General features: G+C 39.6%; 1 protein-coding gene across 4 annotated transcripts in view; it reads right to left on the bottom strand.

Moving 5' to 3' along the window:
• Positions 1-1,295: 1,295 nt before the first annotated feature.
• Positions 1,296-17,354, bottom strand: part of YTHDF3 (YTH N6-methyladenosine RNA binding protein F3) — a 42,378-nt gene continuing 26,319 nt past the window's right edge. For all 4 annotated transcript variants that reach the window (XM_090040062.1, XM_090040063.1, XM_090040064.1 and 1 more), the window contains one exon: positions 1,296-5,055. In XM_090040062.1, coding sequence (XP_089896188.1) covers positions 5,032-5,055 — 24 coding nt within the window. In that variant the 3' untranslated portion in view covers positions 1,296-5,031. The remainder of the gene's footprint in view (positions 5,056-17,354) is intronic.

Here is a 17,354-nt window from a genome sequence, read left to right as displayed (position 1 = left end):
GAAAGGCAATCCAGTTGTGGAGCCGCATCAGCCCCGCTGCATGCCTGCCGGTGGTAGAATACAAGCACTACAGCTGGACTGTGCCTGGGCCAGGGGACTGCGGGACCCGCTGTGGGCTGGACAAAGACCAGATGCAGCCCACAGGCTGTATTTTGCCCACCCCTGTGCTAGGTGGTATGTCTGATAAGCAGATTAATTTAAAGATCAAACTTGCTGAGTTTCCAAGGGCTGTAAATAGGGTCTCTTAGCTCCCCCTAGCCTCCCAACTTCTCTTGAAACAATGAAAGAATGAAGTTGTTACGGCAACAAACACTAATAACAATATAAGTACCAAAAGATTGAATTAAAAATGTGAGGTTCTCACACTTACCAAAAACATCAACACCATATTTATCCACAGCAATAACCAGAATCACGACCAAGAGGTTTATCCCACCATTGTATTTTGAGAAGCTGTATGCTCCATTTTTGAAAAATGCCAGTGAAATTGTTTCCCTCCTCACCTCTCATATCAAAACACTGCAGAGTTGTCAAAACAGACGAATGCTGTGAGGTAATTTACACATAAGATCAATTATATATAGGAGGAAGCTAGGAAGCCATGGAGCACTACTCATAGCACTATGAACCTAGAAAGAGGGAGATTTTGCCAGAACCACGCAAGTTATTTAGAAGTATGTATACATATGCACAAGTATGGGAGATCCTTCAATGTGTAATAGTATCTTGAGACAAAGAAGAAACTGGGCAAAAAAATCCAGCTAACACGTAGATCAACTATGGGGTGAGTACAAAGTTAACTAAAAACAAATATTGAAAATATGGATACTTGAAGCTATTAATAGCAATATAATACAATCTACTGCCGTCTCAATAATATTTGGTAGCACTTGGATTAGGAGACTACAATGCTAGGCACTTTAATGCATCATCTTTCACATAAATCTGTTTCAGGGTATAGAAACCTGGACAAAAATAACCACAAGAGTTGGTATCTGACAAGCATGACATGGTGAACTAAAAGGCTCTCTACATTCATCATGTTAACTCACTTTATTAACAAATTATAGAAAACAGTATAGAACACAGATCGATTGATATCAGTTATGTGTCAGTGTGTAGCCTGCGTACCACTGTAGGAATCTTAAAAGAGGCCAAACACATTTACCTAAAATCCCGTATGATCAACAAATAAATTTCTTTTCTGGAACATGATGACAGAATAAAAACCAACGTTGACAGGGAGCACATTACATTTCTATATAAAGCTAAGAGAAAGTTGAAATAGTCAGCCATGTGAACAGGTTCTCTTTATTGAAACCCTCAGAATGATTAAAAAGGACCAAATGGTGAATTTCCATGCCAAACAGAAGTTCTCACCTAATTAACTACATTCTAATTCATATGAAGGAACAAACAAAATTCAAGAACCCATGTTTTCCTATGAATGAACTTAAATGAATCATTCTATCTTAAATTTTTCTTTTAAGTTTATCAGAAAATTAGATAATGATATTTACATGGCAATACACACGTTATTGAAAACAGGTGTCTCCTACTTCCTTAAAATGCAAATGGCAGTAAAATGGGTTGAAATAATCAAATGGCTTACATTATTTTTCCAAAATGTGCAAGACCCATTCCCCTATGAATCACATTTTGTATTTGAATGCCTCAAAGTATCCATTTAAAAGTTAATGCGGCAACAAATTAAGAAGGCCAGATCCATACTAGGCTTTCTTACTGTTAGAAACATCTGGAGAACTATTTTAACATCTTTCTTGCTAGAAAAATACTAGCAATCTTGAAAGCTAGTCTAGATAGGAAAAATATATATATAAATAAGGCCACTGCTTACTGGATTTACAATGCAGTGCTTATTCAACCCAACTTTTGCTGAGAAAGATAAACCAGTCTCAGAACATGCAAAAACAGCCAATCTTTAAATTTCAGAACACTTAAAATATGACAGTTTCTCTACTATAATTTATTTCTTGTGCATGCATTATGCAGCACCCTTTAGGTACATGATCACTTACTGTATTCTCAATTGGGCTCCTGCCTCATTCAATGCACAGAATGAAGAATACTCACCAACTGGTAGCCATTTAATATTTCTTTAAACTCTTACTTAACACATAGCACTGTACCTTATTTACTGTACACCTTCCAAACCTTAAACTGAATACTGAATTCGTATGTTCATTATGGATGTTTCTATGACTCTCATCACTATAACGTAATTACTTTGCAAGTACTAAACACAGCACGCTTTTAAAATAAGGCAGCATTTATTCCCCCCCCCCCCCCCGCTTTTTTTTTTTTTTTTTTTTAAATACACAGAGGGATAGGCTCAGGCACAGAAAGATGAAGGCTAAAAATAACAAGTGTCCACTGGTTTTCTGCTCAATTGGACACACTCGGAGCCTAATGTGTACTGATATTTTACGAAGTTTGCTATGCTTAAACAGTGATGCTGATTTTAGTTTTGTGTGAGAGTTTTCAATATTAATGTAAATCAGGCCCCAAATGTCTTAAGCTGGACACCCAGAAAAATGACAACTACATTATTAATGACCACACAAGTTTTAGATTTAAAAGACAAAGCCACCATGAAGTAGGAAGTCTGTGACAAGTGCCTTAAGCCTCACGATGCTCTTGCAATCTCTGGTTTTCTTTCCTCTGTACCTTCCAATTTCTACAACAAATGATGCAGTAGCCTCTTCCACAAGTCTCATTCATTCCCTGAGCAAAGTCCATGTACTGCAATGAATCGGGCAAAGGAGCCAATAGGAAAAAAAAAAGCATGTGATCAAGTAACTAAGAACTATTAATGGACCAAATTTTCTAATTCGTGAATACTTGGCTTCATCGGGAGAATGCTAGTGTTGTGAAGGCTTCCATATAACTTCAGGTTTTTAAAAAACAAATGGAAAACATGGAAATGTTACTATGTGGAAGTATGTGGTAACTGTATCCTTCGGAGTCACTACAATCTTTACCACATGCACTAATGCGGTGGCATTACAAAGATACACTAATAGCAATGATTGGTTATTTATCCTCTACCAACCAGCCAGAGGGGTGGGGAGGTTGCGGGGGTGGGAAGGGATGAGATCTGTCAGTGAGTTTTTAAAGCTACTGTTACTGTATGAAGAATCTGTGGGATCAGAAATCCCAGGTTCTAATCCGGCTTCTGGAAGAAGACTTGCTATGATTCCAAGACCCTTCTGGTCCAATCGCTTGGCATTATTTCATTCCACATATTCAGCTTTTTTCTTTTATCCATCTCCCTCTGTTCCTGTTTTCCACCTGCTGCCTTCAGCATCTCCCCCATCTACATTAATCTCCTCCAACTGCTGCCTTTTCTACATTGCTGGGTGCCTCTTACCTTTCACACTTTTAGAAAGCTGGGACAAGCTAAACTGTGTGCAACTATCTGATTGTTTCAGTATGCTCATTCTTACCAAAGAATTGTCAAAGGTCTTAAATGCTATACATATATGGTGGCAGAGGGAAGAAAGTAGCACAATACTGTAAAATAGCCTATATTAAAAAAAAAAAGCAATGCCTGTCCTTAAATTTCACAATGTATGCAATTAGAAACTGTTGTAAATCAAAGATTTCAAACACAATGTAAACATTTGTGTTGGTTAGTAAGAGACACCACACACATTCAAATAATATGCAGTATTGCTATTTTAAGCTTTAACATATCTGCCTTCTACATTGCTGTTCTAAAAAGAGAAAGCTATCCTTGGAGTCTGTACAGGCTGTTCAGTATTTTATGCAGTTAATACAGCTGCTTGACATTTTTGAACATTCTCTTCCAGAAGATAGAATTCATCTTCCTATAGAATTGAAAAAGATATTTTTAAAAGAATTAAAAATTAGTATAAGAGTATCCAGATTAATAGGTATCCTAAACGCACAGTAATATAGCTTTAGCCAAGAACATGTAAACAGTGGCGAACACAAAATGAATCCATGGATCAAAGTGTTTCCAGAATTATGTTGAATAAAGAGAATGCCCAAATAATACAACAGGAGGGGGGAAAAAAGCTGAGAAACAGAGTATATGCTTGCTAAACAAGAATTAGGTTTATTTAGCTAGTGAATCACCTAGAGGAGTAAATTTTCACTTCCATGATAGCAATCTGTCAGGCTTGCAAACACCCAGAAATAGGAATTAAAGATTATTTTAAATGTAGTTATAAAGGTCATAAAAAGTCTGATTTAGACTGAGGTACATTTACTCAAAACTGAGATTCATTGAGTGGTAGCAAACAAACAGTTCCTCAGACAAATGCACTTTTTTCGGTATACATGTTACAGAAAAAATAAAGAAATGTGCATTAGCTGGTGTTTTCCACCAAGCTGCATATTAATATTCTCTTACACCAAACAGTTTGAAACAAGGGAAATGTCATTCTAATATAATTTCATGTTACGTTTCATTTGGCTAAACTGCAGCTTAAAGTTGCTTTGCCATATTAAAAGTTTACTACAATAATTTTCACATGAACATTTAGACTTGAGTTTTACTCCAGGACTAAATATGGCATGATTTTGCTTTTAATCTGTTGAATAGCTAAAAACTGACAATTAAAAAAAAAAAAGAAAAACCTACAAAGAAAAAATAAGTTGAAGCAATGTGAATCTCACATCATTGAACCACTTCTAATGGTTAATTGTTAGTATTTAACAAATTCAAAGAGTTAATGAATCCTTGCATTCGTTCCGTCTCCTGTGCCTTAGCTAGGATGCATAAATACAAAAGACAGCAGATACTGGTAAAAGCTTCAGGACAGAAAGTGCTTGACGAAGTTACAGTTCTCAAGTGTGTTTGGTGAGAGAGTATAAGGGCAGATGCACTGATGAGAACCATTACAAGAGTCAATTTTGTGTTAAAGTGTTCAAAGATGTCACCTTAAGCAGAAAAAAGCTTTAATAACGTCTTCTTAGACATATTAGGCATTTCCAGAGTCTACATCATTAGTGTTGTAATTCTAGCAGGACATCTCCGTACAGTTATTGTTTGTTTCTATTTCTCTCCTGAAAGAAAACAAAAACACAAGAGGAAATACAATTAATACAAACAATTCCACATTAAAATTAGGTTCCCATCTCCTTAGAGCTGTTCTGTTGCCATCAATTACTCATGGCTTTCTTTAAAGCCTCCAGCAAGCTTTACAAGAAACCAACTCAACGTTCCACATACATTCAGGCCAGTTGAAAGCTTAGTTCACACTAACATTTTAAAATAAAATGCATTTCCCTCCTGGCAAGTACAGGACCAATTAAAAGCTACATATATTCAACCGATAAATCAGCTGTTGAAAGAAAAAAAGCCTCCCACTGTACATTTACGTATTGCTGCGTAAAAACATTTACTTTGGCTAGTAAGACAGCTATTGCACTGCTTGAACAGAATATAGCAAGAGATAACCTTTTGCTTACCTACCATCACAACAACAAAAGGTTATCCTAAATGCACTGCTTAGCTAGGCAGCAAAAAATGGACTATATAAAGTTAGCAGAGCATTAGGTTTCCTTGGGTCTATTTACTAGGGTTCTATAAATTGAAGTTTCCATAAAATGACAGTCCTACTACTTAATCTGAAGCCTGCTGAAGCGTACAGGAGTCTATTAAGTATTGTGCCTGGGATCAAGCCTTGGTGGAACAAATTTTATCACTACTGCCCTTATGAAAACAGGTCTAGCAATGAAGGTCTATGTCTACTACCAGATATGACTACGTAAAAAACAGCAGCAGAAAATCATGGGACCAAGACACACTACCACTTGTAAAAAATAGTTTTGCTACAAAAAAGGCAAAAAGGTGATGGTAAGGGGAAGGACAGATATGACAGTAGAAAACAGAAAGACTTTAAAAACACAGTAACCTGCAAAAGAAACCTATCTGTCTGAGTCAACCCAAGAACCAGACTGAATTCCCATAAAAGTGATATGCCATATGGAACCGATAATGGTATTATTACATTAGATGTTGACAAAAATCCCACAGGTGCAAAATGACCCATTCAATCCAATTAAATTTTAAAAAGCGCAAAATCTTGAAGCCAGTTGAAAACACTTCATGATCTGAAAAACGTATCCATAAAGATTTTCCACAATTCCTAGTGGCTTTCACAATTGTACTGTATCTAACAGACAGTGAACAAAACCTCCCTTCCTCCCACTGATTGGCATAGGAAAAATTATTTCTTAAAGAACTGTTTTTAACACTGCCCAGTCCCTGCTTCGATATTACTGAAAGCCACATGCATATTCTAATTTCCCTTTGGATGAAAGCTATTGAAACTGCCAATGAGCACTTTTCTCCAGTTTCGATCTATACTTCCTGATGTACCCCGAGCGTCTTTTTCTGCAGAGTTTAGGATAAGCAATTTTTTCTATGACATTGCATCTCGATTTGTTCATGCACTCATGATTCAACAGGTGCAATAACACAGCGGTTCTCAACCTTTTGCACCTTACATCCCACCCACGGAAGTTCAAAAAATCCTGGTCCCACTGGTTGACGAGCGGGGGGGGCAGGGCAGGCGTCTACCAGCAGCCAATCAAAGCACACAGAAGTGAAACCAGAAATATCAAGTCGAAGTCCCACCTAGAGGACCTTCGTATCCCACTGGCTGAGAAACCCTACATTAACACACTATATAAAGGCATTTTATTTTTTTCTCAAAATCTCTATAAAGAAAGGGGGACCACCTCCCCACCCCCATTCAAGTAAGGAAAATCAACCCATTTTTGTTAGGTTGTTTTGCACCAATTCTGCAACAACTACATAAAAATGGAACCCAGCATATCAATACGTGCTAGAATGAGGTACTTCTTGCACCTAAAGACTGAATCCCAGCTTTATCTGTCATGTAACATGGTGAAACTATACAGTACACCTAAATTTATTTACAACAGGAACGAAGTAGGAAATCCTGAATAAATTCATCCATGCTACATGAAAAAAGAGAACATACAATAGCCACAGATGACAAGTTTCCCTTATTATTAAGTTAGAAATTAGCTGAAGGCACAAACTGTTTCAAAAGTTGTTTTTGATGTTAAAGCCTTGCAACCACTCAAAATGATGTATACTGAGATCCTTCATCCTTCAAAAAAAATTTTTTAAAATTACATGTAGTTTTTGGGCCAGGCTCTGGCGTGCAATTTGTTTCCTTCACACTACTTTGGTCATGCAAGTAATTTGCATTGGAGTAATATCCAGAATCTGTAGTGAAAACGAGGAACTCGCTGTCCTGAACGTTTTGCAGATAAAACAAGATAGTTTATGCCCCAAAAGTTTTATAGTTCAAGAGGTACAAAATTATAGGGAAATAGTTATCAACATTTTACTACATACTTTCCATAGTACAAGGATACACTGGCAGAAGTGCCAAGAAAGAATAGCCCTTTTTAAAATATGAAATTAATGAGGCATTAATATACACCAGTATGATACTAATGTATTTCTGAGGCAGCTAAAAGTACCTGACCTTTGGCTTTATGCCTCCCTGTGTATTGTAAAGCAAAAATAGCCTACTAATGCACAAGCTGTCAAAGTTTATGGCTGTATTATTAGCAGACTTCCACTGAAAAGAGCAATCTGAAGTGATCAGAGAACATGAAGTGATTTCTACTTAGCGAGAATTGTGTTTCTGGAATGTTTCACATTATGTTTGCAAAAGCTGCAAAAACCTAACTTCTATAAGGGGCCACACGGTTTTTTGGTTAGTCTTTCCCCGACCCAAACCTCAACACAGTAATTAGAGACCGTGATTATACCTATTTGTACTTTATACGCACCTGCTGGACTCAGTATGCACTTAAATGAAAAAAAATAATAGCCTTAAAAGAAATCTCCAAACAAAACAGTTTCATGTTCAGCTCAATTTTTCTAAAGCACAATGATCTAAACAGTTAACCTAACCATATCTGTTGCTTCAAGGAGGATGAAATCTGATAGCTCTTAAAATTGTACATTTTTCAACTCAGAAAATAAAGGACCATTTTGAAACAAACACTTCCCCTCTCGATTCAAGCATACGTGTCTAGTAGTATGTTTTTGCTTTACATATGTACAAGTGAACCCGAACAACTAAAACTTTTTTTTTTTTAAACTGCCTGTTAATGAACGACAGGCATAGAATAATACACATTTCAAATATGTTTAAGCTGCAGTAACATAAAATAATAATGAAGAAAAAGTTGTTCATTGCAATCGACTGAGGTGAAGCCTCACCATCAGTGTTAAATTTAGTTTTTATAACCATTATTTACTCAAATCTAAAGATGAGGTTTCTCCCAGACCCAGTCAGCATGGGGGAAAAAGCAATTTGTCTTAAATTTACATACAGCCCTCATTAAACTGCTGCCAAAAGCAGCATGTGCTCAAGAATGGAAACCAACTATGACTGATTAAATGCAAACAGCACTGAACATGACTGTAACACACATGGCCCATACTAGGCAAACATTCTGAAGGAACCAGCCACAAGGATATATTAATGAAGCCCATCTGAATAAAATGTGGTGGTGGCCATCATGCTCAGTTTCCCCTCAGCACCAACTCTTTTTCAAGTCATAGTGAGCCACTACACTAAATACATTTGACTTCCTTTTTACTCCCACAGCTAAGATGTACCTTACTCTCCCATTTCCAATGAATCCTGTTTCTTCACCAGCCTCAAGTGTCTGGCAAACCTCAACAAACAGGACCCCAAACAGTTCACCCAGAATCTCTGTTGCCCCCTCTCTCGACCTGTTGCATATGATTAGTGTGGCCCTGCCTACCATGAGGTAGAACCAGACCAGACTGCCCTGTGCCTCATCTACCTACACATTTTTGGAAGATCTCAGAACTTGTGACAAGAACATAAATTACAGTCATAAGTAGAGGCTAATTAGCACCCAGACCTTTTGTTAGGGGGGTATCCAGATTACACTTATACACACACACACACACACACACACACACACACAGAACAGTGCTGAGCTATTGGGTCATCAAAGCTCAATGAACCATCTGGTAAACCATGAACTTTTTGCTGTTGGACTAATATTATGCATATTTTGTACTACAGGCAAGCAGGTACATTAATGTGCTGCTTGAAAGCATGTTTATGAAGTAGCTGTGCTAAAACTTGCAGCAGTTTAAAGAAAAGATAAAAATCTATCAATTCTGAGTGAACTAAGTCTATGGGTACCCATAGTAATTTACCTATATGAAAATTACTACAGGCATGTTTATGAAAAAAGTCACTATTTTCAAATTCCACTTCCATGTGCTCTCGGAGACCAAGGTCTGACAGCAAGAGGCATGGGGAAGCGGCTGCAAGGAAAAGAACTTGGGGTGGCAGAGAGCAAGAGTGACACCTGATCCCCAGATATAAATCTTCCCTGCTGTAGCAGTGGGAAGGGAGCAAATTCAAGCAAACCTCCAATAATTAGATTCTATACCTGAAAAGTTATAACAAATGTAAACATTTTCCATATATTGAATCTAATGCGTGGGGGGGGGTCATCTTATATTTGAATAAATACAGTAATATTGATTCCTTTATCCTAGCTTGATCAATCAGGAAAGACAGGCAAGTCAATAACCTACTTTCCAGGAGAGGCCCTTTTCTCTGAAATAGAAGAGACATTTGAGAGACAGGTTACATAACAACAGAACACCTTTATCCAAGCAGCTTCCCACCACTGGAACCAACTGTCTTCACATGGAAAGATTTTCCAGTGCAAAGTCTGGATTCTCTTGCAGTTTCCATTCACCTACAATCTTTGCTATACTCTTCACATTCAGACTAGCCAAATCTTTGCCAAATCTCTCCTTAATGCTCCAGAATAGTAAGATGCTTCCATCAATTCAAGTTCTCTGCCAAAGGACAATACAATCTGTTTCACTGAAGAATTTATCACAAGCAGTGAAGCTACTGGGTTCTGGGTAAAGTTTATGCACAGCACATGGAGAGTAATTAGCATTTGAATTAGAATTACATGATAATGCAACAGCTGGTTAATGATAACTGCTAGCTATAGACCACATGGTAAGCAGATTTCCTGCATGCAAACAGAATATTTGCTACACATACTAACAAAATAAAATTAAGGGGATGAACCTGAAGAACTCAGGCTTTGGAAACGTGCACATCGATCTAGAATACAAAAACATGTGGAATCCACAATATAGCAATTTGCACCGAACTCTTCCAGGCTGACTTATATTTCCATGCAATTTTACTTCTCTCTAAATTCACAGTTCACACCCCTCACCTGCTCAAAAAAAAAAATCACCAGATTAAAAAAAGGTTCTGATAGAATTTTTCCTCAAAATAAAGACTTTGGTGCTCAACCAAAATATTATTTTAGCTTCCCCTATTTTTCCAAAATTTGAAGTAGTAAAAATGAGCATGTGGTTCAGTTTAAAACAGATTTCCACCTGAGACTGAAATAACCACAATATGACATTTTGGTAGAAAGAGGAGAGTGTAAACAGTCAAAGGGGTAATTTCTAGGAAAAATATCTAAGGCATTATTTTAACAAAAAGTCATTGCAAATCTAAAAAGAAAATGTTATTACTTCAAGCTGAAAATAAGTGTTTGGGGTGGATCTGCAAAAATCTATTAATGGGAATTGCAAAAGGCAGGGGGGTTTGTGGGTTTTTTGTCATTCGAACCTTTACCTGCATGCAGCATTAGGAACGTAAGTAAGTGCAATAGGTTGAGGTCAGGTCTACACTCGGAAGATGATACCAGTACAACTATATATTGGTATACTATAAGCAGAATTCTCTGAAAATGAAAAACTTAGACTAAAAATGCCCATCAATCCCAGCAATAGCTTCATGTCCAAAGACAGTTTTGCTGGTGTATCAGTGCCTATACTGGGAGCTTTTACTAGCACCCTGTGTCAGTCAATACCTTCAATACATCCTTAACCATTTGTAAATGTGACAACAAAAGTTCTAAGCGCAGACCAGAATCTAATGCTTGCCAACCACAAAATGAACTGACCAGGCTAGAGTGAAACGCACAATGTTTAAACACCATAGACAAAGAAAAGATACAAAGCTGATTTTTAACTTAGAAAAACATACATTGTTTAAGTCTGGTGTTTGGCTGTCTTGTGCTGATTCCAAGCCACATCAGCCCAAGTATTCAGCCATTAAAGAATTTGGGAGAGAAGAATCAGAGGTTAAAAGGATACTTCGACTAGTTTTGAGAGGGAGATCTGGCAGATCCCGTCTTCTGCTTCCAAGATAGGGAACAAAGTGGGCGGGTCTTCTGGAAACGAGAGACTGCTCACTGAATTTGATCCATGAACTTTCCCTGCAAAGAGGAGCGTTCTTTATCTACATGTGAAGAATTAACTAAGCTTTCCTTAACTAAACATGTCACGCTATTAAAAGGTAAAGGACAATTACAGGCAATACATCTTGCTTCACCCTCTGTGCTTGAGACTCTGCAAAGTCCATTGGCATCGTTTATTCCACAACCTCCAAATCATTCCATCAACGGAATTCCAGATACTAGATCCTGATACTACACAAGGGCTACCGAATAGAGCAAACAATCTTTGGAAAACAAGTTACAGACAGAAACGCAATGTTTAAGTTAACCAATTAGATTTAGATACCTCATATACTGTCAGTCTCTGATACATTCAAATATAAAACAAAGGTCTGCTATTTTTTGAATTATGTTGAAATACAAAATAAACACAAGACTTCCAACCCAGATAAACTTCCAAGCATTAAATATGTAATATTGAATATCAACAAAGTTTAGTACCGATCCATTTAAAGCCTGCAGTGCTTCTGCCAAGAATTTTTAGTAATCTGATAATAGCTTGGCAACTTCAGAGACTGAAGATAAAACTTAAGGCATGGCTTTGCTTGAAGATCAACTGACTAGTCAGAAAAACATGAAAAACTTCAAGACTGGCCGGCTGTTGTTTCCTGGATATTTCTTGAACTAAACTCACAGCTCTCCTTCCCTTTTTTCTTTACATACATTTTTTGCACACAACACTGAGAGGGACACTGATATCCCCTTCTGTCAGAGGGGCCAAGAGTTGCTAAAAGAATCATGTTGACTCGTTAGAATTTGGTCAGATTCAGAAACTATCGCTTTAAGTGCTGTATACTGTATTATCACTGAGTACAGAAGACTGAGTCATGGAGCAGGAACCCACTGTATAATCTGAGGACAAATAGTCTCCGCCCCCAAAAAACCTTAAAATAGAAAGGATACAGACAACAAAACTAGTGATCAGCATTTTACACGGTGGTTTCTGAACTGAGGCAAGAAACGGCTGGGATACAATGCATTACACTTAAATGAAGGATCGTCCATCTATACTTTTGACTTCTCTGTTCAATGGGTCCCAGAGGAAGCTACTTAGCTACTAGGAAAAGTACAGGTATTTTAGGAAGGAAAGCAATTATCAAGTCCAATACAAAAACTAAACTCCAGACATCATACCAGTCTTAATAGCTACAGATTGATCGAAGAGTGCTTTGGGGGAGACGAGAGAAACAAGTACAGCACAAGGAAAGGAAAATAATCTGTATCAGGTACCCCTTTGTCACAAAGATGACAGGGAAACACCACAAAACACTTAAAAGTTCTGTTTACTGCACTGGTCTCCAACCTTTTAAAGTTAGAGATCACTTTTGGAATTTAAAAGGAATCCAAGATCTATCATCCCCCTCCCCTCCCAGAACACAAGTCTCTGGGGAGAGGCAAGGGCGGGGGTGGGGAGGGGCAGATCGAGGCCCTAGCTCTAGCCCCACTACCTCCCTCACTGCTGGGGCCTTGATCTGCCCCCTCTGCCCCCCAATGACGGAGAGGCAGGGGCAAGTCCTGCACAGCCAGGTAGGGGTGAGGGGTGGAACCACAAGCAGCTCATCCACAGGCCACAGGGAAGGGGAACACACAGCTCCACAGGGAGCAGGGTGGGCTGCGCCAAGGGTGGTGTCAGGCTGTGCTTGGGCCAGGCAGCAGTGGTGCTGGGAGCGGGGCCACAGAGGGAGCCGTAGCCTACTCCCACATCCCCTGCTCCCAGCACTGCTGCTGCCCATGCTGAGTGGGCCAGGCCCAGCAGGAACAGCTTTGCAGCCCACAGCTGCAGCCCACTCTCCCCCACACCAACCAGCCCCTTGCTCCCCAAGTCCTCGGGGAGGGGAAGGCTGGGCTGGGCTGTTCCTGCGGGACCTGGCCCGTGCTGCGCTTGGGGCGGGCAGCTGCAGCAGTGCTGATGGCTAAGCCCCCCCCCCAAACTGTGGCCCCACTCCAGCACCACCACCAGGCCCGAGAATAGCCCAACACTGCCCCAGCCTGCCCTGCCCTGCCAGCAGACCCAGGGGCACACCCCCTCACCCCCATGCTGCATGCCCTCCCTTCCTCACACTCCCCAGACAAAGTTGCTCATTGCCCTATCCCCCACCCTGCTCTGGCTGTGCAGGACCAGCCCCTGCCCAAGTGCCACTCCCAACCCCATAACTGCTGCAACCACTGGCACTGTCCCGTGTTGGGGGAAGGGGGGACATGCCCCCCTGATCTGTGCATGGCCAAGGCAGCTGCAGGCTGGGGTTTGTGCCCCAAGCTCCGCTGCCCACCCCCCACAACCTTAGCCCATCCCCCCCCACCCAGGACTTCAAGAGGCTCCAAAATCCACCAGTCAATCCTGATCGACCAGTTGGTGACCTCCAGTTTACTGTAAGGATGGAGCCAAAGAAACCTGTCCTACACTAGCAAAGACAAACAAAAATCAAATTTGAGAGGTGGGAAGAGTTAGGAACATGCAGTAAGAGATGAAAGTTTCTTATGACAAAATTCAAAAAATAAACTTTGACAAAGCTTAGGCACATAAGCCCACAAGAGAGATCGATAGAAATCCTGTCTACCCAGCTTTGACATAGCTTTCATACTCTGTTGAAAATTGACAGATATCTGAAGTCAGCTCCCATATACATCTCAGCTTAGCTAATCATCTAGATCTGGGGTAGATAACCTTTCCTGGTCACAGGTTGAAATGAGCCATCCATGTCTGAGGCGGGTGAGTGCTAGGATGTGGCTGCTGCTTGGCTGCAGCATGGCAAGAACACCTGCAGCTCAAATTTGTTTCCACAGCGGCACAAAGATAGCATCTGCAACTGAAGCCCCCTCGCCACTGCATTTTTTTTTCCTGGATGAACTTATGTTAAATTGAATTTAACATAATCACGCAACTAAAACTGTTCTACCCGGATGGCGGCACGATCAGGAGTTTCTATTAAAAATTTCTTGGATTTTGCCACTAAGCAATGTGCACACACACACTACTCGCTTGCATACCCACACTAAATAGGACAACAAAAAGACAAACAACATTCAAGTAATAATTTCCACATTGCCTCAATTGTTGAAGGTGGCTCTGGTACAGTAATCTTTTATAACCCTGTCCTTTAAGACCACTGGGTGGCAGCATTTATTGCCATGGTTTCCAGAGCCAGAGCTGCCACAGCTTCCCAATGCCAAATTTCTGGATCACTGGGGAGCCCTACAGGCCAGATGAAGTAGCTCTGTGCATGGCTTCACTCTGCAGCCAGATCTACTACGCAGAGCAAGGCTGGTATACTGGATCACATCAATCCCGCATGCTGATTCACCAAGCAGGAGCCAGCCCACAGGCTGACCCCACCTATAGGATCCTGTCCAGAATTGTTCAGTGTCACTCATCCAGTCACAAGGCTGAAAGGCTGAGCACCACAGCTTTAGGTCATAAAAAGTGTAATTAATCAAGTAACACAAAAGGTAGAACAAGATGGTCCAAGGTTTGTGAACTTCCATAACTTTTCTGGGAAGTGATAATTTTTAATTGAGTTCTCCACAACAATGAATAAAGCTCTGTTTGTACTTATAAAGTATGAAGTCTCTCTCTAAACAAGAATGGTTTAAAACTTAATTTATTTTTGAAACATGGGACGTTAGATACATGGCTGCAAATCTACAAAAGGCTTTTAGTTAGACTCTAGAATACAGAAAAGTATTACTGCCCTAGAAAGATCACAAATGCTTCCAAAATTACTTAACCAGGTCTTTTATCAATTTCCTTGCGAATTCCAAGTCATTCTTATTGTCTTCCTACATTTCAAGAAGTCAAGAATCCTGCAGACAAGGTAAACTATGAATCTCCCATTCTATTTTGTTAATTAGCTTGTGATTTGTGAATCCTATTAAGCCTCTGCTACTACCTCCTCTCTTAATCAAGGACTTCCACCTATTTATTACCCTGCTTGCCACCATCCATTACTTCTACACTGCTCCCTTAACTTTAAGGGCTTTAAGCAGACATAAGAAAGAGGTGGAAAAAGCAACCTCCTAGACACTGATTTCAGTTCTAAGTTATGGCAAGCTGCTACCTCACAAACTGATCTAAGGTGAAATCTCAATTACAGGCTGAAGCAAAAAGGAAGTCTTTAAGGTAAGAAATTAGGAATTCAGATATAGTGGTAATTCACCACAACAAAATCAAGACAGCACTATCTCCTGCTAAGAAAGTATTATATAAGGCACTTGTGAGACCTCATCTAGAAGTGCTGTGCACGATTCTGGTTACTTGCATTCAAGATAGATGAATTCATGTTGGAATGAGTGCACAGAAGGGTTGCTCAGATGACAGAAGGAAAGGAAAATATATTTGAGAGAAGCCCAAAAGAGTCTGGCTTGCTTAGGTCTAGCAAGACCTAAACAGTTTGTATGACAGGTGTTAAGTAGCACCAAGGAAGGAGAGTTAAGCTAAAAGATTATACTGATTTAAGAAAAAAAGATGAAAAAAATGTAGGCACTAGGTTTTAAACATAAATTATGATGTTCCAGAAGAGCCTTTCACTAAGCTTCTTGTCCCTACAACTCCAAACTAGACAAGTTTATTTAAAAAAATATGATGGGGATGGCCTTACATCACTGGGAGGTTGCGCTCAACTCAAGAGATCCATTCAAATATATGCTACTTTCAGGCACAGAACCAAACAATTCTAATCAGAGCAAGTAAAGTAAGTATTTCTCTTCAATGCTGGACAATTATTTCATAGTTCACTAATATATTAGTTAGGCAATGGTTTAAGACATTGATTTCAGCAGAGTTTTTCTCTCTTTTTTAAAAAGCAGCATCTACTTTCTCATGATTATAAATAACACCCCCACCAAGTTAATGGAAGCAGTACTGTCTTCCTAGGTCTGCAAAGAGAACATAGATGCATTGAGTTGCTTCTATCCATTATTACAGAAAAGCTTAGCAAAGTTACCAAAGACTGTGGCCAGCTCCACTGTTTCTACTCAGAACTCTCTGCTGGGAAACTTAAACAAGACTGGCAGCCAGTGAATGTTACCATCTACACATTACATTTAGAATGCAATCAAATAGCAAGATAAAACTTTACAACAACTCTTTTCTTATGATACACTATAGTTTGATATAATTAGAGATGAAGGCCAAACATTCATTCATTCGCGCATGCGTGCGTAAAAATAGCAGCAAAAAATTTAAACAAAGTTTATACCTGAAAAGACTAGCTAACAGAATTATAGTATTCAGTGCAGCTCTGCTACCTCTGACATTTACAAACACACAGCTGCACTCAAATAATGTTATTCCAAATCAAAATTCACTGCAAACTCAAGCAATGCACTGCTGACTAGCTAATAAAATAAAAAATAAAAAAAGGATACTCTGTACTACATCTGGTCAGAGCAACTGAATAAAACTCAAAGTTAAAAAAAACAAACAACTGAGATAAACATTTTCTTTAAGCTGTAAAAACTGGAATGTGTATCATGTTCCAAAAGTCTACATTTTCAGTTACAACCTTAAGGATGGAGGTAGTTTAGTGCCTAGATAATTGCAATTAGCTGAGACTACAGAATTGATTCTGAAGCAGACAGCAGTGGCACCCCAGGGTGCTGCCAGATCCTCTGAAGAGTGCCATGAAGTGTGAGGAGATAAGAAGGTAAATGCAGGCTCATGCTTATCCCTGCCTGGCTGATTCCCCACCCCTGCCTAGTTCCTTTGTAAGGGCATAAGCACTGTAATAGTTTCATAGTTGGTAGGATCGGAAGGGACTTGAGCAGATCTTCCAGTCCAACCCCCTGCCATGGCAGGAAAGGGTACTGGGTCATACGACCCGGGCAAGGTGTATATCTAGTCTCCTCTTAAAGACCCCCAGGGTAGGAGCCAGCACCACTTCGGTTGAAAGCTGGCTCCAGATCCTAGCCACCCTGACAGTGAAGTAGCACCTCCTGATGTCTAATCTGAATCTATTCTCTGCCAGCTTGTGACCGTTGTTTCT

The sequence above is a fragment of the Crocodylus siamensis genome, chromosome 3 (genome assembly GCF_052110815.1).
Source record: "Crocodylus siamensis isolate JL-2025a chromosome 3, ASM5211081v1, whole genome shotgun sequence".
In the NCBI taxonomy this organism is placed as follows: Eukaryota; Metazoa; Chordata; order Crocodylia; family Crocodylidae; genus Crocodylus; species Crocodylus siamensis.
The sequence above is the reverse complement of the archived record's forward strand: the minus strand, read 5'-3'. Positions and strand labels throughout refer to the sequence as shown.